We start from the raw sequence: 22,244 nt of genomic DNA on the forward strand, positions 1-22,244 counted from the left end.
AGAGAAAACACACAAACTTGGGTTGATCGTTCGTGTATACATTATAATTCTGGTTGATCATGTGTCGCCCTCGGGCAGTATCCTACCCAGACTGCGCAGGACCTCCATGACGGGCATCTCTTTGGTGCCGACCGTGGCCTTCTCCCGCGTCTCGCGCTCCTTGAGCCGCGCGGCGCTGAGAGAGAGCACCTTATCCGCCTCTCGACCTGCCGTGTCGACCCGCTGCATGAGCTTGTGGACGCCGTCCGCGAGTTGGTCGACCTTGAACTCCAGCGTGGCCTGTGTGTTTTGAAGACTAGTGAGTGCCTTGGCGCGGATGGAGTCGAACGAGGATGATGGGTTCGTGAGCCAACCGAGCATCTGTGCCTCGCTGGGGTCGAGTACTGATGCGTCTGCCATGGCCGTTTGCGCAGGGTCTGAATCAGGGAATAGTGGCGGGGCTTCTGTGCGGGACTTCTTCAATGCGAGCCACTTCTTCTTTTCCTCCTTCAACCTGTGTGGGATGTCAGGATTTCTGCGCGCAGACAAGTCTCATAGGAATCCCAAACATACCTCTTAACCTTTGCTTCCAATTGTTCAATCTTCTCCTGGTGCTCAATGTTGCGAGGGTTAGGCTTGTACACCACGGGCACCTTTGGCCCCTCCTCTCGGCTAAACCAGTCGGAAAATTCTGACTTGTTCGCAAAATCTTTGAGTAGTTGCTCCTGGATGTATCGGGCTGTACAGAGTTAGCTTTGTGAGAAAACATTGATTGCTGCCCGACTCACCACCCAGAACCGCATTAGAGCCTGTTTTCCCATGCGGCGGCTTCTCCGATAATGCTCGCTCGCCGCACCAGGTCAGCAACTGCCTCATCCGCCGCGGCTCCATGAGACCCTCCGATTCGATATGTTTATAGAATTCCGCCGTCTCGACCTCCCTGTGTGGGATCGCGTTGTGTCCGCTCTCGATCAGTGAGCTCGCTCTCCGGCCTCGCATGCCTGTGCTGCTCCTTCGATTTCCGCCTCCCTTCTTCCGCATCTCCTTGTTTCGATTGATGACAGGTGTGTCGCTGATGGGGAGTGCAATCTTCGCCGACTCCACCGAATCGTTCAAGACGCGCGGTGTCGACCGCCTGTCAACGTCCATCGGTTCTGAGCCTTCCGCCTCATCGTAAGTTTCCTCCGGAACAGGTGCTGGTCTCGATGCTCGTCTAGGTGCCGGCTTCTCCTCTGGTTTCTCCGCTGGGGCTGTAGAGGTGCGCGTACTGCGGCGCGTCGTCCGCTTAGGCGCGGGCGCGACCAACTGTGGTTCATCCTCATCGAGCACCTCCAAACTGGGTGGTCGTCGCGTTTTCGCCTTCGAAGTCGCAGTCTTCTTCACCGCCGGTTCCTTAGAGGGCGTAGGTGCAGGCGCGGCCGCCGCAGCGCGTTCCTTTGGTGGTCTTCCTCTTCCGGACTTCTTCGGGGGCAATGGTGCGGGCTCCGGCTCCGGTTCTGACTCTGGCTGCGCGTTCTTAACGCGCTTCGATTTCGATCCGCGTGTGAAATGGAAATCGCCATCGGCCTCATCGTAAGTCGCTGCGCGAGTTTTTAGCATCCATGTCCGCCCCGCCGCCCCTGGGGCCTCATTCGGCTCCTCAAACTCACCCGCAACGCGCTTGCTTTTCCTTCTTTCGGGCAGTTCGTTGCTCATGCTAATGACTTGTAGCGGTTGACGGGTTCGTGTGACGGTCGTCATGGATGGCGCGTGTCAGGGAGCATATGGTCGGGAGGTTGATTGCCAGCGCTTCGGGTCCTGCAGTCGCGCTGGTTGCGATGCAAAAAAATATCGCGTCAATCGCCGTTCAGACGCGATTTACTTGAATGATTAATGATTTGTCGTCGGCGGGCGTTCTGTCAATCGATTTTTGGCGGGGGTTGTGTCGTCGGTGTCGCGTCTGTCGGTGTTGGCGGCGCGAAAGTGACGAGGTGCAGCTTCGTCTGCGATGTTGTTTACATGAGGGACCATTTACCCGTAGCCGCGCTAAGCCGCTTTCGGAAGTCCCACCACTCACCCCCCCCCCCCCCCCCCCCCCGAAGGTAAGACCCATCACTTGCCTCCTAATTCAACTACACATATCCCATTCACGTCGATACCTTACGAAGGGTCGAATGGCCGCCTGATGCATCAGTTCCCATTTATCATTAGGTCGCACATCACATGTAAAACTTCACGTTACAAGAAAGGCAAGGAACTCATTCAGTAAAGTGTTAAATTGACCTCAACGCATTGCTTCATGCAGCTGTTGTTACCATTGCCACGTCAATACTCGAATCAATGATAAAATAAAATCAACCAGTCCGGCAGATAACGGCGTGTGCCCGTCATCTACCCCTCGACGCCTGCCGCCTTTCAATGAACTTGCCTAACCCGAACTCCTTTTGATGTATATGCCGCGCATCTTGTACCTTTCAATGAAGGAACATATGCGCCGTCGACAAGCCAATGACGCCTGCTAGCCTCCCACCTTCAATCCGAGGGGGGCTGCTCCTTTTCTTTTACAGCCCGTTCCTCAGCGAAACCCCATGATCAAATGGCAGAAGTGAAGTGGTGATGATGGAGCAGGTTTGTCGGAAAAATGATGATACAGTCGAACCGCAAGTCAAGGCTAAGCCGAAGAAATGAAGAAAAGTTTCGCGCATGTAGGGCGAGAAAGCCGACGACATCCAAGAAGCATCTGGTATGTTGCCCTGGCCTCAACGCATTCACGAGCGCTTCAGATTACGCATCACTTCTCTCATGAGAAACGTCGCTGGACGCCCTGTCCAGCTGCCAAAACTTGCTGCTGGGGGATGGGCGCACCCATGCCGTATGGGTTCATCTGAGGGTTGAAGGGCTCCATGGCCTGTTGCATGAACGCGCCGTGGAGGCCCTGTTGCTGGGTGACAGGACAGTCCTTGTGTGCCAAAAGTAGCGTCTTCAGGTTGACAACTTCCTCGCGGAGCTGCGTTATTTGTGCTGTCAACGCATCGTTCTCGCTGCTGAACAGCTCAACCTTGGACTGGAGATTAGCCAGCCACTGCTTCTTGCGCTGGCGACACTTCAAGGCGGCGACTCTGCGAAATTTGTTAGTCAAGGTCAAGATCGTAAACACTACAGAACGTACCTGTTACGCTCCAAGAAGTTCTTCCGCTTCTCCTCATCTGTCATCTTTGACTTGGAGCCGCCTTCCTTGTCGTCATGCTTCTTCATATCATCATCGTCGTCTGAGTGGCTTTCATCACCATTCATGTCAGGAGGAGGCGACAGGTTGGTCTTGGCCTTCTTGCTTGGGGGTGCCTTTACTGGAGGTTCTTCAGCCTTCCTGCGGCCATTGGTGACCGCGCCACCGGTCGAATTACGCTTGCCCTTGCCACGGGTAGAAGGTCGAGCCTGCTCGCTCTCGTCCGAGGCGGCGCTTCCACCTTCGCTTACGCCTCTTACAGAAGATCCAGCACCGGCAGATCCTGCACCGTTTACGCTGCCCATTTGGGGAGAAGTCTCGACACTTTGGGCGGGCGCTGGCGGAGGTTGCGGATGTGACTGAGCCTGCGTCGCGGGGGCGTATCCCGGTGGCTGCGCTCCGTTTCTACCCTGAGCAAGCATGAACAGACCGTTCGCCGCGTCGTTATCGTGGGGGTCGAAGGCACCAGGCTGCTTTGCTTCGGTTTTGACAACTGCGATACCGTTGGCCATCTCCTGCGGCTGAGAAGTGACCGAAGAAGCAGGCTGTTGCTGCTGGTTCTGAGGCTGGTTTTGGTTCTGGTTCTGGGTTTCACGCTTCGCCGCAGCACTCAAAGCCGTACGATGGAAGTCAATCGTACTGGGCGTAGCACCACCACTGGCAAGCTGGGCGAACAGTTGCTGAGAGTTGGGACTAGGGGCTGGGAACATAGATCCACTGCCTCCGGGTGTCAAGCCCGTCCTCAATGAAGACTCGTTCGGTGTAGGGAACCCGCCTCGGAGATGATGCGTATCGCTGAAGTAGTCACTTGTAGGGCCGGACAGCATAGCTGGACTCAGGGGGCCCGTTCGAAGCGAGCCTCCTCCCCAGTTGAACGGTGTAGCACCGCTGCCAGGAAGCAGCGAGGATGGAGATGTCAAAGCGGCTACAGATGGCAATTTCGTGCCACCGGGTGTCTCTGGCGCTCCGCCGCCGAAAGACTGCTCGAAGGGATTGGGCTCCAGACTGAGGGATGCAGCTGCTACGCCGCCAAAGTAATCGGGAGTGTTTCCTGTAGCTTGTCCGGGTCGTGGGGGAGGTCCAAGAGGTTTCGCGCCGTCGGCATCGGGCTTCAAACTCGGGTCAGGTTGCTTTACTTCGGGAGCAGTGTCTGGAGGTAGGTGAGCGAGTGAACGACAATGAGGGATATCAGTCGGCGACTGGAGGCTGTCACGACGGCAGCAGTTTGCAGAAGATGTTCAACATACCTTGACGAGGAGGAGTGGCATTGGTTGACTGTTTGGGCGATTTGGTGTCACCCCCGGTCGAGGCGTCGGTCGGCGAAGTTCCCATGATGACGACGATGATGTATTATATTGGGGGAAAAGAGGGTTATTGACGTTTGTGGGGTAAGACGCCGATGGCAAAAAGTGACGGTAGCAGGGGGAGGTATGATGTGTGGTGGTGTTGGAAAAAGCCAGATGAGGTCAGAGGAGGATGGCACGCAGAAGGATAGGCTCAAAAGGATGACAGAGTGGAAGCGAAGGGGAGCGAAAGTAGCCCCAAGGTGGGTTGGTAGGCGATACAGAGACAAGAGAGCCAAGTGTGAGAGGAAAGTTAGTCGTCAGAGGCAGCAGCTACGCTATTGCAGCGCTCCTCTGAATTGGAAGCGGCACAAGCTGGAATGGAGAAGCTTTCTGATGATCGACTGCGACGTATCTGGGAAGGGGGGAAGAGTCGTTGTTGACAGACTCTACGGCCGGCAACGAAGTCGTTCGAGAAAAAAAAAAATACTGCGGTGGACTGCGTGTTGCGTCAGGTATGCGCTGGATGTGTGCACCAGCGGAAGCGGCCAGATGCGATGGTCTGGGAGGTGGTTCTGGTGCTGCTGCTGCTAGGTCGGGGGTGCAGAACGAGTCGAGGCGAGAGAAGGTTGTTGGGAAAAAACGGCAGACGTCACAGGTCAAGTATGACGTTGCGGAGGACGATTTTAAAAAATGCGAAGGCGCACGAGAGAAAAGAAAATGGGTGGGCGGCGGCGCACACTCTGACACCAGCACGCCCACGTTCAACCACGTCCACACGTCCATGTCCATGTCCCTGCCTGGTCCAGTGTCCCGTCTTGTCTTCTCTCTCTTTCTCGACGCCCACACCCATGCCCACGTCCACCGTCCACCCCCGTTCCCCCGTCCCGGTTCTTTCGTGTTTCTTTTCCTTCCCTCCAACAGCGAATGCGACCGGTGCTGCTTGCTAATCGCACACGTACTTCAAGATGGACTCATCCAGATTGCTTCAAGCGGGTACTTCACTCTGCTACCGCTGGCTCAGGAACATGTCTTCCATGTTGCTACTGCTTCCTGCGACTTCAGGCAGGTACTTCGTAGCTACCGGGCACGTAGCGAGCGCGCTTCCACGTCTCCCATCCCCCCGGCCTGCGAGAAACGCTGGGACGAAAGTGGGGCGGTGTTTCCCGCACTGTGCGCTGACTGACCCAGGATATCCGTGGACGGCTTGCGAATGAGGAAAGGGTTCCACCACACCACATCCATCTGCCCAACAGGGTGCGCCAATGAGAAACGCATTTTTCTCGATAATGGCGTCGTTGGATTCTCCGTCCGCCGCCTCGCCTGGTGGTGAGGTGCGTCCAGACCCGCTGTCTTCAGTTTCTGCCCGTCGTTGCAGTGCCCACTGCCAGGAGGTCGCGCGACTCTCTCTCCATTCTACCTTCCCTCTCCTCACTGGATCTTGCGCGCATCCCGTTGCCGTTCTGTATCAGCAGTGCCGATGGTGACATGGAGCTCAAAAAACACTGAGGTTGGGTCTCCGTCTTTGTACCCATCCATCAAACTCCGTCCCATCTTGCTGCGTCAAGAAAGGAACGGTAGACAAGTCTGCCGAAGCCGCGCACCATTCTCGCGTCCCGTCTTGTCGCTCGACTCGGGCTTCCTTCCTCCCCTCCATCCCCCCATATCTCAACTATCCTCATGGTTTTGCCTTTCGCCTTCGCCCTATCTTTGATTTATCAGCTGAAGAAACTGGTCGTTGTTGCTGCGGTGCCTCGGCGGCTCGGCCAGTGCTTCCCCCTGGCTGGCAATCTGCACACCACCATCCGTCGTTGTCCGTTACCGACGTTGATATCGGAGTACTTCTCTCTACGACTATTATTGATCTCGTCGTCCACCGTGCCGCCCCCCGTCTTGTCGTCTTCGAGTCAAAATCCGACACACTGTATGATGCGATGTTGACCGTTGTCCTGCAGAAGCGAGTCGACCGAGACTCGAATTCGCACTGTAAGGTGCGGGCCACCCGCCGGCCTGCGTATGCTGTCGACGTATGATATGGCTTGGAATGCAACCTTCAAGGGGGTCCGTACGCCCCCCGTAATGCAGCAGCCAGTATATGCAGCCAACGTTTTCTACTGTGGCCGCTGTCTCCATCTGGTGGCCCCCGCCCCATCCCCCGACCCCTGCATTGATTGCATCACTTTTCTCTTAGTCGCAATCATCGCAACCCGCCCGTCGTCGCTTTTCTCACTCGTCCACAGGCTGCTCATGTTTTTTTTTTTTTTTTTTCTCCCTCTCCGTCCCCTGCGCTCCACGAAAGTGGCTCCGCGCCAGACTTTACGATCGCCACTGCCCGGCCCTTCATAACTGCCTGCCGAGCCGCGCTCTTCTTCTCCTACACGAGCCCGGGCTCATCCACCAAGGCACCGAAAACCCAGTACATTGGTCTCGCCAAACCAGCAATTCGCACGTCTGGCCTTGTCTTTCATGGTCTAGACCTGTCAACGCCATCGGACCATCTGCACCGTGTGTGCTATATCGAGTGTCTAAAGATGCAGCCGCCAGTCATCCGGAGGAATCTGGCCACCAAGAAGAGCGTTACGGTGAACTGATCGGCACTCATCATTGCTTTTTTGGGGCAAACGACACCCTTCCCCATCGCGATCTGGTCTTTCAGCCTGAACAGTGCGACCATGAACTGTCTTCCGTATTGAATACCCTCCGCTCTCTACTGCCATCGACTTACGGCTGCCACGCGAAACTCTGCTGTGTCAGACTGTGTTGTTCCATCTGGGAGCAACCAAACCATGGCGGTCTTGTTCTTGTTTTCGCGGATTTCTAATCTGCATCTACATGACCCGGTTGCCGACACGAGCGAGGGATGGCCGGGCAAACAGCGGAAATCAGAACAGTTGCCAATAGGAGTGGCAAATTGCTGACTCCCGCCTCCAATGAGAAGCTGCGATGGAGAGGACTCGGTCAGGGAGGCCTGGCATCGAGTCTCCCCGCCTTAACTGGACGACTGCTGATTCCAACAAATTGCGTCACAGCACTAGCACGCTGTCGAGCCACACTCACACAAAGTCCCTTTATGGACAGAAACCCCAGAGAGCGCAAAGCTCATTATTGTCCACTGTATCGAAAATCCTTTCTCGATAGTGCACGCAACCTACCATTACTGTCGAACTCTATCTTCTATCACCGGTACGGATCCCGAATTGGCATGAAGTTCAACAAGTGGCAGCTTTCGCGTGTACGCAGGAGTGTCTTTTGGGTGTGCGACGCGATGGGCTCATCCTTCAGACACGCATTACGTCACGGGTTTACTGACAATATCTGTTTTTAGTTTGGGACGGAAGATTGATAGAGTTCTCGAAAACGGCACCAGATGCGCTCGAGGGCCATGGCTTGGGCCAATGTCTGAACGAAAAGGGGGCGCACTGTCCCGGATACTTTTCAGCTTTTTTTCCTTCGCATTGGTGGCGTCACAGGACATGACGTAATTGTGTCTCGTCAAACTATCAACGAATGGGATACCTTTGTAGTCTCCCAGCGGAAGCAGCCAAGCAAACGATACCAGATGCCTTGCCGCGACTGGTCGTCCGGCACCATCGGGAGACGCATGTCGAGGAGAGGGGTGGTGCGCATGGTACGGAAAGCACATCGCATGCATCGCATCGTACGGCGAAGCATTGCCAGACAGTGAATAGCCCAAACACTCGACGGCACACTTCCTCCACCAGACGGGCGGTTCAGCCCAGTCGTGCGGAAGGTGTCTCTAAGAACTGGAGCCTTTTCATCGACGATGAATCCGCGATTTCAACAGACCCCAATCCTCACAGTGGCCAGATCTTTGCAGAAGTTCTCTACACAGTCCTTCCGACCCACAGGTTCGCTACGAAATGACGGCGTGCTCCCGTCCACGTCCATGGTCGCTTCCGCTAGGATGGTGCCGATTCGGTTCAGTGCTTGGCCTCCGAGGCGTTGAGCTTTTGGACCGACCATGAGCGGCGCGAGACTGCAGATTCACATCAAAACGGATACGTATCTCCGGAGCAGAGCTGCTTCGTCGGTTACCGTCTTATGACGCACTAGACCCAGAGTGCCACCCCTGCGACCGCCCACCCACAGGATACACTGTGCTGAAAGTTTGAATTTCGCGACCGCGTCGCACCGCACTGTACGGATGACCTGCCGGCTCCATCCTTGATGCATCTGGAGCTCCAAGGCGCACCCCCCCGACGGCGCGATACGGTGACTTGGCTTTTCCTGGACGGAGCACGGAGGAGTCGCGTTTTGAGCAAACAATGTCCTCCTGCGGCATTCTGACAGAACAATGACGGATCGGCATTTCTTGTCTATTGGACGCGACGGCTCGTCTGAGCTGGTTCTCGCTCGGCGCTGTGCATCTCTCCTTATCTTGAGATAATCGATCTTGAGCCGATACGACGCCAGGACAACGGGAGGGATTCCAGCTCGGACTTCTCGACATGTCGTCTCGCATGTTGGCACTACAAAATGGATTAATAATGCAAGCAAACATCAGATTCTGCTTAGCGTGGTATCCCGTGGTCCATCCCCTCGGTTCAGCACTATTAGGGTCTGTTTAAGCCTCATCTCGCATTCCTACCTCGCGGAGAATCTCGTCCGATAGTCCATGGCGGCCACCGGCATTCAGCTTCGCGACTTGATATCGCATCTTCAGATTGAATGTGCGCGTGCGCTCACCTGTCACCTGATCCAGCCAAGAGCCTCACTGTCCATCCATTCATGGTGCTGCACCGCCAAATCTTGTCGACGATCTCATTCCCAACCCGTCGAACTTTCCACCCACCATCTTTGCTGAAGGGGCGTTAGTGAACCGCAGTCAAGGACACCTACCCCCCTGCCATCCCACCCAGATCGCTTCCGGATCTTGCATCGGAGTCGATGCCGGACGGGCGTCGTCAAAATTCAGTTTACGCCGCGTGGTATTGCTGCTGCGCGTAGCACGAGACCTCGCAATATGTGGTGCTGCGTAAATGGCTGCCGCTAGATTCAAGGACCATGTTTCAGTGAACGCTAATGGTAGGGCATGCTGCGACCTCAGCTGCGCCAGCCATTGAACTTGCGAGCGCGTAGGCTCGCGACGCCTTGTTGGTTTCTTGGGTGGAACAATCTATGCCAATGGCAATGTCAACAAACCGCATGCGGTTCAACGTCGAAAGCCATGGTTTTGCAACGACGAACCACAGGTACCAGAGCATGTCATTCAGCCTTTCAGTGGCCGTTGGCATATCTGTCCGTCTTACGACTGAGCGTAGCTGGTTTCGCCGCTAAATGTCTTCAAGACGTTGATGATCACATTCCTCAACCGGCTCACAAGGTAAGATGGGCTCCAAATTCTCGATGGACAGCGATCAAGGATCTACCATTCTGTTATGGCGCGTATTGGCTGAGGGTTGTAAGCATGTATTGATTTTAAGTCCAAGACAACACATGAAGACAGAAGCACTTCACTGCTCACACTGCTTCCCCAGACTCGGAATGAGGCTTTGAGCGCCATCGCATGATATGCAGGCAGCCCCCATGCCGCCATCACGGCCCGGGGACTCACAGCTTGGTGGGAGCTCTGCGTTCCTTGAAGCTGTCCAGCTTCTCCACCCGGAAGCCATGTCTCGGTGCGTGAACTCTTACCGAGCCCTTCTCTCCGCTGACCTCAATCACCACCTCATCCCCATTGATGCTCACAAGCTTCCCCGAGTCATTGTGCGTAGCACCCGTGTCGGTAGGCCAGACGACCACTTCTTCGCCCGCCTTGAGGCCCGCAGCGGCCACAAGCGCGTCATTGGTTTCAACCTTGCCCTCGGGCTCGTTGTACGGCGACGATGTCACAATCTTCGCGGCTTCATCTCCGGATACTGTCTCGACCTTGGGTGCCGCCTTTTTCACAGCGGATATCTGCTTCTGGAACCGTGCAATCCAGGCGAATACCTTGGGGAACTTCTCAGCCGAGATGTACTCCTTGGGAAGCGCGTCGGGAATGCCAGTCAGCCAGTGAACCAGCCAAACAGCCTCGATATCTGCCAAACTAGGGCCGTCCGTCTTGAGAACCCAGTCGCGACCGTCGGCCAGCAACGTCGTCTCGAGGAACTCCATGTTACGGCGCACCTCGTTGACCGCATCCGGCTTGTTGCGCTCCATGGCCTCAGCCGACAGCGGCGCACCGACGTAGCCGCTGCGGTCCTTGAACCACGCGGGGTCGCGCAGCATAGGTAAGTTGGTAGGGAGGACGCTCATCGCATTGCGGAAGACGCCGCCGTCAATGGTCAAGACCTCGAGCAAACGCTCGAGAGCAGCTTGGTCCGGGCCAGAAGCACCGAGACGCGGGCGCGAAGGATAGAGGGATTCCAGCTTTCGGAGCATAAGCCGCGAATCCAGATAGACATCGCGGCCGATGGAAAGAATCGGGATCCGCCGGTGAGCGACGCCAAGTTTTTCAACGTCGGGCCGGGGCATCACCGGCGGTTGCATCTGGTGATATGTAAGCCGGGTTGCTTAATTGTGTACTGGTCCGAGGTACCCACGCATTGAACATAGGGAATGCCCCTCAAGGCAAGGTACCACACCACTCGTCTCGCATATGGCGAGGAAGAGTAGTGATACAGCACTATTTTTCTCTCTTCACCAGACGAAGCCATTGTGAATGCTGCAATTCAGGGCTATCAGAAGTTGATTACACAAAAGTGAAGTTTAAGAGTTGACGATAGCCGGAAGTTGGTTGCTTCCCGTACTTTGATATGCGGTCGACACGGGCCGGTTTTGCGAGGTACACGTTCTTCACGAAAGGAGGAATGCGTTGAAGATAATGGTGACATTGGGGTCCATGACGTGAGAGAGATTGGGTCCAGAACGAGATGCCGAGGCACCCAACATGGCACCGAGCTTCGAGCCAAGTCTGGTGCGGGGTTCAGGGGCCTCCCTCCAGACCAATGGCATTAGATTGACTGGACCCTCACCGAGGTGAGCGAGCCAATCGGGTGTTATACTTCAGACCTCACCACCTTCACCCTCGCGGTGCCTGAACACAACGACAGAGATCCTTTTTGAGGCAGCCACGGCTGTTCACTGTTCCCAATGTCCATTTCAAGTCGATAAATATGCAGACGTCCATCTTTGGTCAAGGCAGACTCGGACATCTAAGCCTACATGTCAGCCTTCCTGCCTGGATGCCCAAACCAATCAGATTTCAACACGTCATTCTCGCACTGCAGCTGACGGGAAGTGCCAAATTCCAATTCGACTTTTGAAGCACCTACGAAGTCAAAGGTTCCAAGACTACAAGATTCGCGACAACCTCGCGCGATCCACCAGCGTGACGTTGTTTTCCATCGAAACTCTCATCCCACAATTACCGACACCGAAACCCAATCATGTCACACGAAAACGCCAAGCCAACCCTGTCAACAGAATGGAGCGACCTCTTCTCTATAAACCGCACGTATGAGCCAACATCGTACAAAGCCCTCGACAACCTCGACCGCAAGCCTACTCTCGCATTCCTGCATCATCTATTCTGGGACGAAATTCGTGCGTGGACGCAGAATGATGTTACCGAGATGTCTGAGATTACCCACCCGGACCTCACTGGCTCGGGAAAGATCTTCATCGGGGGCATGAACCACGCGCTCAACGAGGAAATCCTCGTCAGGCATGACATTCGCGCCGTGATCACGATACATCCCAAGGACTCGCTGGCATGGGACAAAAGCGACCCGAACGGTGGCCTGCGGCGATTCGAGAACGGGGGCAGCATTGTCGAGTGGCCACTAATTATCCCGCTCGAGGACAACGCCAACTCGAACCTCATCGAGCACTTTGATGAGACCAACGAATTCATCCAAAAACAATCCTCTGAGGGGAGGAACATTCTTATTCACTGCAAGTCGGGCAGGTCACGGTCGGTGGCCGTACTGATCGCCTACCTTCAAAAGAAGTTCTACGAGGAGAAGCTGCAGCCCGTCGACGACAAAGACGAGGCGAGAAATAGGATGAAGGAGTACCGCGAGGCTGCGACAGAGTCAATACGCAGCCAGAGGCTCCCCGTCATCGTCATTATGGAGCGGTTCCAGGATCTCTTGGCACTGTACGATCTCCGACTCATCGACCATCCAGACTTTGAGAGAGACCAAAAGGCTCTCTTCCCTGCGCCCATGTCTGCCATCAGGATGATGCCCTCGCGCGTCGACTCCATCCTCAAAGACCCCGCTGATGAGAAGGCACCTATCAACACGCCCGCCACGCCGCCCAATAGCAAGGTGGTGCAGACCAAGGGCGGGGCGGCGGTGCTCAAGATCTGTGTGGCGTGGGTGTTCTTCAGGAGTAACCAGAAGCCTACAGAGGCGGTGATTCACCAGTTCTTTGAGATTAATGAGGCGTACTTTTACGAGCTCGAGGGATTGGAGTACAAGAGGCGGTCGTACGCAGGGGTGAAGCACATGTGCCCCGGATTGGTGAAGTACTGTTTGGATTATGCCCGGGAGTATAGACTGATACTGCCACGCCATACGGAGGAGCACGCCCTTTTGGTTATTGAGAAGGCGAAGTGAGATACTCTGCATATGGGCATAGAAAGGCAGGTAGAAAGGGTTAGACGACTCGTATATAAGCTGGGTCACTTAACGTGACGGAGTTCCATAAGCGCCTAGTTTCATTAATACCATAGTTGTGTATGCTCGTGAATAAGTAAGTGTAGACCCGCTATAAAAAAAAGATACTCATCAGCACTGGACCACTGAGTTCAGTTCTACATCAAAACCACCCCATTGCTTATGCCCGTCGGTAACCTCTCATCCACATCTCCGACTGCAGGTGAACACCGCAGTTGGCAGTCTTCCATGGCGTCAGCGGATAGCAGATGCTGAAATCGAAACGACGGAAAAGCTGCGGGACATCTCAGCGTTAGCAATCACACACAGCCTTGAGCCCAGCGTGAGAAGAGGGACCTTACCTCGAAAAACACCTTGTTCAACTCCATCACCGCTACAGGCTTCCCCAGACACTGGTGCCGTCCGTAGCTAAAGACGAGCTCCCACACCCCCTCCATCTCACGGAGCTTCTCCGCAGATGTGCACGACCCGCCATCTGCCTCCATAATCCAGCGCTCAGGGCGGAACTCTGCCGAATCCTTCCCCCATGTCTCCTCGCGCCGGAGGACAGCCCATACGGACCAGCCGATCCGCGTGCCGCCGGGGATGAAGGTGCCCTTCCAGACGTCTCCCTCCGGCGGCGCCTCCTTGGCGGCGAAGCTCGCCGCCGGCTGGAAGATGCGCAGGCCTTCCTTGATGACGGCTTGGAGATAGGGCAAGGCGCGCGCCTCCGCGTCGGCGATCACGGGCTGGGCGGTGTGCGGGGCAGCGGCATCGATTTCGGCGAGGAGACGGTCGAGAACGCGGGGGTTGGTGATTACGTGGAGGATCGTAGCGCGGATTGTTGTTGCTGATGTGTCGGAGCCGGCGAAGCTATCGAGATGTCAGAGTGCATTTTGGTGTGTGAGAGAGACAGAGGAGACGGACACTTGGAGAAGAATCTCAGACTCTGCCTCTTCTTGGGTCATCCCGTGAGCGATGAAAGAACCTAGCATGTCCCGTTGGACTTTCTTGTCTGGGCCGAAGCGCTCAGCAGCGTACTTTTTCGCGATGCTGGGCGATGTGTTAGCTTCGTTGGATCCCCCCTTGAAAGACAAGAACCCACCCCATGACTTTTCCCATCCCGATTATATCCTTGTCGGAAGGCAGCACCGATCTGAAGAGCGGGTTGGAAAGTATTCTCGTTACTACCCACGGGAAGACGGTGAGTGTAATGAAGGAAGGCATGGCCTTTTCCGTTGTCTCAATATAGTCGTACATATCACCATCTTCCGCCATGAAACCCATTGGGTCTCCAAAAGCCAGGTCCGTAATGACGTCCAACGTGAAGTACTGGACCTTGCGAGCAAAGTCAAAGGGCTGGCCGGCATCGACGTATCTCCCCAGAAGGCGGAAGAAGTTTGACAGGTTGTTATCGAGCTTCTTCTCGAAGTCTTGAACGTGTTTGCCGTTGTACTTTGAGAACGTCAGTTTGATCCCACGAAGCGTTTGGTATGAGGGTTGCGTTTACCCCAGCCGCCATCTTGGCACGAAGTTTTGCATGCTCGTCTTCATCCCTCATCGACAAGACGTTGTTCTTGTTGGGGTGAAAGCGCACCGCATCGTACCAATCCGCCCTGCGGTAAGTGCTCCGCGCACCGAGGACGCGCTTCACCAGCTCTGGGTCTTCCATGATAAGGTCATTGGGACCAACACGGGCGAGGTTGCCTGATAGCACAGTTGGTGGTTAGAAGCAAACTTTGAGTTGTCAAGTTGCTGTCCGTTCGGCGCTGAGGTGTCTGCGATGACAGTTCCCCAACCTGTCTTCCGAAGAAGAATAGACAACAGCGGAGTTTACTCACCATATTTCTTGACTACATCGTAGAAGTCGAGATGCGCTTTCGGCCCCCAGACAGTCTTGAGATGCCACAGTTTAGAGAAGGCTGCCAAGGGTGGGCCTCTGAAGTGCCGGAGGCGCAGATATTGTTTCACGGTAGAGAATAGCCACCACAGGATAAATATCCCGAGTATGCAGTTTGCGGCGGCACGCGTGGGGCTGGACTCTCTGGGCACGGCTCTTTGGGCGGCCTGCAGGAGGTCAGAGATGGCAGCCATGTCTGAATATCTGCGGAAGACAGCCGCGAGGACTTGATTTCAAAGAGAGATTCAAGGACAAGACTAGAAGAAGAGACGGAAGAGACACTCGGTTTTAAGTAAGGAAGACTCTCATTCCTCACTAGATGCGCGGGGTAACACAGGACCTATGCGAAACAGGAGGAATCTGGTTACTCTGTCACCAACATTACGGAGGCCCTAGAGGCTTTTTTCTTCCCAGCATCCTTCTCGTCTAAGGACTCCATACAGCCTTAGCCTTGCCCTTGCAAGCGTGTTGGTGACCAATTACATCACCCTGCCGAGGTGTAAGCCGGCGGGCGCGTTGCTTTTTCGTTCTCCCGAGATGCAAGGGACTTGAGCAGTCCGTGATGGGTCACTCGTGGGGCGATTAGGAAAGAGGTAGGGGGTGATAAATGGTAAAACGGTTAGTATTGTTCGTGTAATCAGCGAACGGTTTTCCTGCTTCGCCCTCCCCCATGTTTGCTTCTGGAGCCGGGCAAACTACGGGGCCTTTTCAGATGACGAGGCAGCAAGGGGGTGGTGAGAGCTGCCCGGGTGCTGGTACGGTATCTTGCATCTTGCACCCAAAAGACTTGCCAACTTGACTCGTTTGATGCAGGTGCATATGAGGTTGCCAAGGGTTGATACTCGCTAACCAATCCTGTTGGCTGTGCCTCATTCACACATGCAGCTTATGCGCTTGGCCCTGGACAGATGCAACGGCTGGTTGGTGCCTAGCGTTGATTGAACCCCTGTCAACAGACCATGAACCACGATGGAAAATTTGCTGCAGAATTGATAATTGAGTTCGACTACTGCGGCAAGATGTCCAGATAGCGGCGAGCGCCGGACAGGATCCCGGGATTTCGTTCGCGGTCTTGAGACCGGACTTGCCCTGCCAAGACCCCACGCCGGGGGCTAACAACCCGGGACAGCCGTTCGGAAGCGGCTAGATGTTTTCAGCCTCCCAACAACGGGCCGCGGTGGGGTGATGGGGAGCAACATTTGCGCGATTATCGGGGTGAGACCCGCATGGAAAGGACAGGCAGCCATGTGTGCGATCGGGCTGGGTCAATCTCTCTTGTTTCAACCGAAAGCGCTTGCCGAGTTGTTGGCACATGGTAAAACGGTAAAGCATGAACAGAACCGGAGACCACACAGCGAGAATCCCCGTTACTAGATCGCCGATGAAGTATCGGTGTGGTTCAGCCTGAGATACTCTGATAAGAACTCATCAATGCCCAGAGATCAGAGAATGCCACCCTGGCCCAGTCGGTCCGGATTCATGTTCGGTAGGGTTGCCGGAAGCAAAGAGTTCTCCTGAAGCATTCAGTCACCGGGAGGAATTTAAATATGAAAAGGGAAGGGGAAATATAATAGTTTTTAAACCGGAACGAGAACTTCGTCGCGATCTATCTCTCCGCAGTAGACGAACAGCAACCTGATCTTGCAACTCTCAAGTGTCAAATTGTTGGCTCGATGAAAGCTGCACACTAACAACAGCCCTGTTCGTTACCAGAATCTTTAGCGATGTCTTTATAGTAGTTTCTCATCGAGACCACCTATTTTTCCTGTTTCAGAGCTACTACTTTTCTCATTGCTATACTATTACCGTCGTCATCTTCGTCGTCTTCTCTGCCATTACCATTACTTCTGATATCGTCTTCGATTAGAGTAATTAAGTATACAGGAAATATAGCCGCGCAGAAACAGCTCAGGCAATATATTCCCACCTCCTACCCGCGTCAATATCTAACCGCAGGTCTGACCGTGAGCGTACAGTCTCCTCTCCGTGCTCTCGCGATACAGGGAAATCCTAGACGTCCCCGGAACTGCACAGGGAATTGCCCGATAACTCATCTGATCATTTGACTCCGGATGGTCTCGCAAGTGCTCCCGCTTCCCCGGAACCTTATTGAAAACCCGATTGTAGCCCGACAAATCGGAAAGATTGGCAAGTTCGATACATCCCATTGCTGGGATTTGCAATGTTGCAGTACCGAATGAAACTACGGAGCCTGGCCCGAACCAATTAGTTAAGATCGCGAATTCCTGGACAGCTATTTGCTTTCAGTTGCATAGACCGTCCGAGTCGCTGAGTGTTTGCTGCTCTGATGCTAGAGCCGGAGCTTGCTTATATCAAACCCCAAGCCGACTCGAAGGCCGGAAACTGGTGTCAATGATACCTCTTGGTAGATGCTCTACTTCTAATCCGTCGATATGTCTGAAGACGACGTAGAAATATCTGAGCAGCCCGGTGGGCTGATAAGCTTGATCGAAAGAGGTCACCATTGAGAGCGCTTGCTTGGGGTCACGGCTTTCGCAAGACTGCCGATCGAGGTATTGATCGAGATTAGGATTCACACTGGAATGCGCCCGCCTGCGGTTTCGAAACGGACTGAAAATTTTCCCCGTATCAAACATGGTTCGAAGCTGATGTTGATGCTTTCAACTTCATCGAAACGCTGCAGCTGGTTTGCGCCCAGCACAGGTCGCAACATGCGGAATGCAGGGCTCGAAGTCTACGCCCGGACAGCACTGACCCAAAAGACTTGCAAGACACAAAGTCAGCCAGGGTAGCAAGTAGGGGAAGCACCATGTCACCCACGCATGGGCTGAAATGGCAAGCTGAGAGCAATTGGACCCAAGCGAACGCAGCCTTGGGACGGAATGAAATGGGGAGCCGGAGCGGCGCGCCATGTGGAAAGTGTAAACGCGGGGAACTGGCGTAAGCTGCCGTGTTGACCAAGGCAATATTGGCTTGCTGGCAAGAAAGTGCAGATTGGGACCGTGTCCCAATCAAAAGGTGCTACAAGCCGTGTACACCGCCTTGGATGACGGTCCTTCTCCTGAGGGTGGCATGGAGGCGTCGGATGGCTACCGAGCCGCGACCACAACAGAAATGGAACAGCCAGTCAATCTTGAAGGCATGGAAAGCGTTGCACACCGCAATTTTGCGTGTTGCAGCAGACGTTCAAGAGAGGCCGGTATGCCTGCAACTAGATTAGCCAGATGAGATGAGGTTAATCATTGGCCGTCCAAGCTTGGAAATCTGGAGGAAGCTTCGGCCCAAGCGTGACGGGAGTTGCAGATGAAGGCCTCTGCAGACTGAAGCACGTAAGCCGCATCTAAGGTGCACCGTTAGCGGTATCATGGGTTGGGGAATGAATAAGGCGAAGGTCAAACTGTGACCCTTGTCGAAGCGCAAGTCCCCGGGGAGGAGCCGGGAGGCGTGGTCCAGCCTGTAACCGCTGGCATGATGATGAAATGAGAGCTTCATGTTTGCTCAATCTGCTCAAGGGTGCGCATAGGCACAGCCGTGACGGCAGCGGGCTGAGCCACCCGTTGATGAGAAGTTCTGAATGGATGGTTGTACACCCCTGTCTCGAGTACAATAGGAACGCCCTGAACATTTCAAACCACCAGACGATGGAGGAAACGTGGCGAAGTGAAATATACCTGGAGTATGGTCTGGTGTATCCGAAGAAATGAGTCAGAAGTCCAGGGGATGACATCGGCGATGGTTGGTAGGAAGTCTATGTTGATTTGGCGAGGTGATTGTACGACCGAGGCGTGCTTTTGCTGCGAACTCCAGAATAAAGATTGACCATGACTCCTGACGAGGCTGGCGGAAAGGTGTAAGTGGCAGAGCGCCACGTCTTGCTCAAGATTTTTGGGCAGCCTTTCTGCCAGATTCTGTCAGCTTCGTCTCTAATCGTACCAAGAATGCCCGGTAATCAGCCCTTGTCTTGTCGGCCAGCTGTCATGTTGGGGGTCAACAAGTACGCGTCGTGGCAGATACAGCGCAAGGAAGGAGTGTGTGGTTGCTCGCCCGGCGTGCCGGCGTATCTCTATGAAGGTAGAAGGAAGGCAAGTTGTGGGTGCCCGGAGGAGGGACGTGGAGCGGAGGCAAGGAGGGAGCCGTGAGTCTCCCGTCCCCCAGAGTTTTGGGAATGTAGGAAGTTGGGGTTTCCTTACTGGCGGCCTTCTCCGCAAACTGTAAACCTGTAAAAGTGAGGTGCAGGCCATGGGTGTCCACCCCAAACTCAAACCCCACATTCCCCTTGCGTAACTTCTGGGGGACCTCACCGTGGGAAGTTCCAGGTTCCCGTCTTTCAATTTTTTTTTTACACCCCTTTCGGTTGTCCAATGTGCGTATATTCGTACAGCGCACGAATGAATACTCGCCGTGCAGTGCCCGTCCTTCGTCCCGTCCCACGACGAGTTCGGACTCTTGTAATTGTACGCACCAGGCAGAAGTTACTTATCTCAACAATGATCGGACGTGGACGTCGTGGGATGGTGTAGCTAGCCAGAGGGCAGTGTGTGCATCTGATACCCACCTTGCCCTTGTATTCAACAAGTATTGTCCCAGGACGCGCCATGACCAGCTAGGTATCACAATTCGAGGATATTTCCATCTATCTCGTTCGTGTCTTTCTGCCGGTTCCTGATTACATTGCCCTGTCGCTTCTGCAATCAGACAGGGATCGCTGAAACTAGCCGGTTCTGGTGCTGCGTTGTTGTGCCTTTCGGCGGCAAATCTCTCTGCTCAATGGCAACAGAGCAGATAAGGTCGCTGATCCTCCAATCCATTCTCCAAAAACCAATGGCCAAGATGGTTTAGGGGGTCAGTGAGGCAACACTAGATGGAATGAAAGGCTGGGAGGTGCGAGCTGTAGACCTGATCTATCGATCTCGACTGCTGCCTTGCTACCTGGCGGCATTCTTGAGCTGGAATACTGTCCAAGGATGGGGCCTGGAAATGGATATGTGTTCCGACTTCCGGCCGATGGAACGACCTTGCAGTCACCGAGTGAGCTCTCGCGCCTTACTTTTCGTCCCGTCAATCCGTTTGGTTCACACTTGTCCTAAAAGCAAGGTCCAGGCTACCGTGGGATCATTCCCGTGTCCACATAAGCAAAAATACCTGCGAATTGCCTGCATCATAAGGTGATAGGAGGAAAGACACCACCACTGGGATTATCCAAGGCAACTGGCGGTAAACGATGAACCCTCAGTGCCCAGGACAAAATTCGCTTCTGCTTGCTTCCCCAACCGAATTACCTCCGCAATTTCTGGCGCTGCCCCATCAGCACATTACCCGCCGATGCGATTCATGGATAGGATACGCAATCGGCAACTTGTGCGGTACAGATACGAAAAGACCTTGCTCCAAGTTGCTCCAAACCCAACCGAGCTGCCCCGAGAAACGCAGCCTGCGAGTTTGGACGCAACAAGAAGATACGAGATAGATACGCGCGATACCAGCTCAACCCCTTTGGCTTCTATTGTTCTCCTTGTATCGCCAGGTAAATTACCCCCATTTTCCGACACCCCCCCAGCTGTAATGGAACATTCCTCCCCTTCTACCCTTCCCCATAAGCCGGGGAGTATCTGAGAGCTTGTTTGGGGCTAGCCAACACAGCAGGACGACACCGACGGAGGAAGAAAAAAAAAACACAAAAAAACAAGACGCGGCACGACATGAAGGCTTGGTCTATCGCCTAATTAGCTGCCTTTTCTGTGGATAATAAATTTATTTTGCCCTGCTTCGAGTAAGGTACATCACCACCCCCAAATGTCAGTGTACATACCTCTTCTGGTACATCAGACGGCTGCTCCTCATAAATCATAAATAAGTCCGGCCATTTCCACTGAGACATCGTCTTGCGCAATCGTCCGCACTCAGTCCAGTCATCTTCAGCCAGATACTTACTGATTACCCGTCTCAACCCCCCGATTGTCATTAGATTGCGACATTGCACATCGCAAGCCTCAGCGTGCCAGCTCCGCACTCTTCATCTGCCTCTTGTTTGCTTTGGATCTGGCCGTGTCTCTGTCTCTGACCCTCTTTCCTCCCCCAGTCGTGCTCATCTCCCTTTCTTCGTCCATCCTCAACCCCTGACTCTCTTCCCCACGCCTTCCGTTGGATTTTCTCCCGGCTGCTGCAACCTTACCCGTGCTGCGTTGATTCGGCGCTCTGCCCATAGCCCACACTTTCGACCATTCGGTTGGGTCTTTTGCCCAAGCATTCCACACACCCTTGCCGTGTTTGCGCACCGACTTGCCCAGCCTTTGGGGCCGACGATACAAGGAGAGGAATTGTGAAATCTCTGTTACGGATCGCGCACAAACGCCCGGCCGCACCCTTTCCTCTGTCTCTCTACTGCTCGGTCAGCCGATTCTGATCCAGGCCGCCCAGTTTAAATATTCCGCCATCTGCACTCGCACTCAGACCCGGCACACTCCAGCTGCACACCACATCAACCTCACATCAAGGCCATCCCTCTCCACATTACCGCCTGTTTCGGCACCTACATCAGCCTCTTCGTACCTATCGGACAAGATAACGGACCCCGTTCTTCACAAAAAGACCCGTCTCTTCCCCGGACTCATCCTCTTCGGATCCATCTTCTTCAGTACGTGGACCCCTGGAACCGGAGCATCAGCCAGCTGTCTCGTCTAACACTGCTTGCCAGCAACTCCCTCCATTAAAATGCCCGCCAGCCAGATCGCATCACCTCTTCCCATCCCTCCCCAGAGGAGGAATCTTCGTCTGATGACAGGCCAAGATCTTTATACCAGCTTGAACGCGACTCTGGCTTCAACCACCCACCGTCCGGTGTCGCCTGTCCACATGATCCAAGAGCAGGACTACAGCGTCCCGGCGCCTCCACCGCCGAGTCCCGTCTCTTTTGCCGCAGAGCACTGGCAATCCTCAATCCGCCATTAGCCACCAGTGGCCAGCGGAGGAGACGGTGATTAGCAACGCAGGATTCCTGTTTGATACAGGACATCAACATCATGTACAATCAGCATAAGGACGAACGACAACGGGAGTCTTGGGCGAATACGGAGCGGGAAAAAGTCATTTGATTTGAAACTGGATTTATACAAAAGTAGGATTATCATGGGCATTAGGGTTTTCTTCTCAGCATTCTTCGGGGAAGCAGTAACAACCTGTACTGGCTTGAGACGAAGGACGACTTCTCGGGGCAGCTAGCAATCGGTTTCTCTCACTTCTGCGTATTGTTTGACATGCAAATGTCGGCAAATTGAACCTAATAATGAAGA

At 54.4% G+C, this 22,244-nt stretch overlaps 6 protein-coding genes across 6 annotated transcripts; 2 read left to right on the forward strand and 4 right to left on the reverse strand.

Annotated features, from left to right (window-relative positions):
• Window positions 1–57: 57 nt before the first annotated feature.
• mis13 (Kinetochore protein mis13) lies at window positions 58–1,674 on the reverse strand (the record flags this gene model as incomplete). Its single annotated transcript, XM_032033616.1, has 4 exons — window positions 58–493; window positions 553–718; window positions 768–1,559; window positions 1,629–1,674. 4 exons carry the CDS (start codon window positions 1,672–1,674, stop codon window positions 58–60), a joined length of 1,440 nt encoding a protein of 479 aa, XP_031887145.1.
• A 1,084-nt stretch (window positions 1,675–2,758) lies between these two features.
• On the reverse strand, window positions 2,759–4,516 carry ATF7 (Cyclic AMP-dependent transcription factor ATF-7; the record flags this gene model as incomplete). The annotated part of the gene is made up of 3 exons (XM_032033617.1): window positions 2,759–3,077; window positions 3,128–4,334; window positions 4,432–4,516. 3 exons carry the CDS (start codon window positions 4,514–4,516, stop codon window positions 2,759–2,761), a joined length of 1,611 nt encoding a protein of 536 aa, XP_031887146.1.
• Window positions 4,517–10,038: 5,522 nt separating this feature from the next.
• Window positions 10,039–11,126, reverse strand: CGGC5_v006045 (uncharacterized protein; the record flags this gene model as incomplete). The annotated part of the gene is made up of 2 exons (XM_032033619.1): window positions 10,039–10,959; window positions 11,013–11,126. 2 exons carry the CDS (start codon window positions 11,124–11,126, stop codon window positions 10,039–10,041), a joined length of 1,035 nt encoding a protein of 344 aa, XP_031887158.1.
• A 732-nt stretch (window positions 11,127–11,858) lies between these two features.
• Window positions 11,859–13,034, forward strand: AMV078 (putative tyrosine-protein phosphatase; the record flags this gene model as incomplete). The annotated part of the gene is made up of 1 exon (XM_032033620.1): window positions 11,859–13,034. The coding sequence occupies one exon, from the start codon at window positions 11,859–11,861 to the stop codon at window positions 13,032–13,034; it is 1,176 nt and encodes a 391-aa protein (XP_031887142.1).
• A 220-nt stretch (window positions 13,035–13,254) lies between these two features.
• Window positions 13,255–15,167, reverse strand: CGGC5_v006047 (Cytochrome P450 monooxygenase lolP1; the record flags this gene model as incomplete). Its single annotated transcript, XM_032033621.1, has 6 exons — window positions 13,255–13,368; window positions 13,436–13,946; window positions 14,001–14,126; window positions 14,179–14,528; window positions 14,584–14,780; window positions 14,915–15,167. The coding sequence occupies 6 exons, from the start codon at window positions 15,165–15,167 to the stop codon at window positions 13,255–13,257; spliced, it is 1,551 nt and encodes a 516-aa protein (XP_031887143.1).
• A 4,765-nt stretch (window positions 15,168–19,932) lies between these two features.
• CGGC5_v006048 (uncharacterized protein) lies at window positions 19,933–21,903 on the forward strand (the record flags this gene model as incomplete). The annotated part of the gene is made up of 4 exons (XM_066151642.1): window positions 19,933–19,983; window positions 20,056–20,120; window positions 21,243–21,589; window positions 21,650–21,903. 4 exons carry the CDS (start codon window positions 19,933–19,935, stop codon window positions 21,901–21,903), a joined length of 717 nt encoding a protein of 238 aa, XP_066009269.1.
• Window positions 21,904–22,244: the final 341 nt, after the last annotated feature.

Source organism: Colletotrichum fructicola (assembly GCF_000319635.2).
Source record: "Colletotrichum fructicola Nara gc5 chromosome Unknown KSG_Nara_v1_contig03, whole genome shotgun sequence".
NCBI classification, from domain to species: domain Eukaryota; kingdom Fungi; phylum Ascomycota; class Sordariomycetes; order Glomerellales; family Glomerellaceae; genus Colletotrichum; species Colletotrichum fructicola.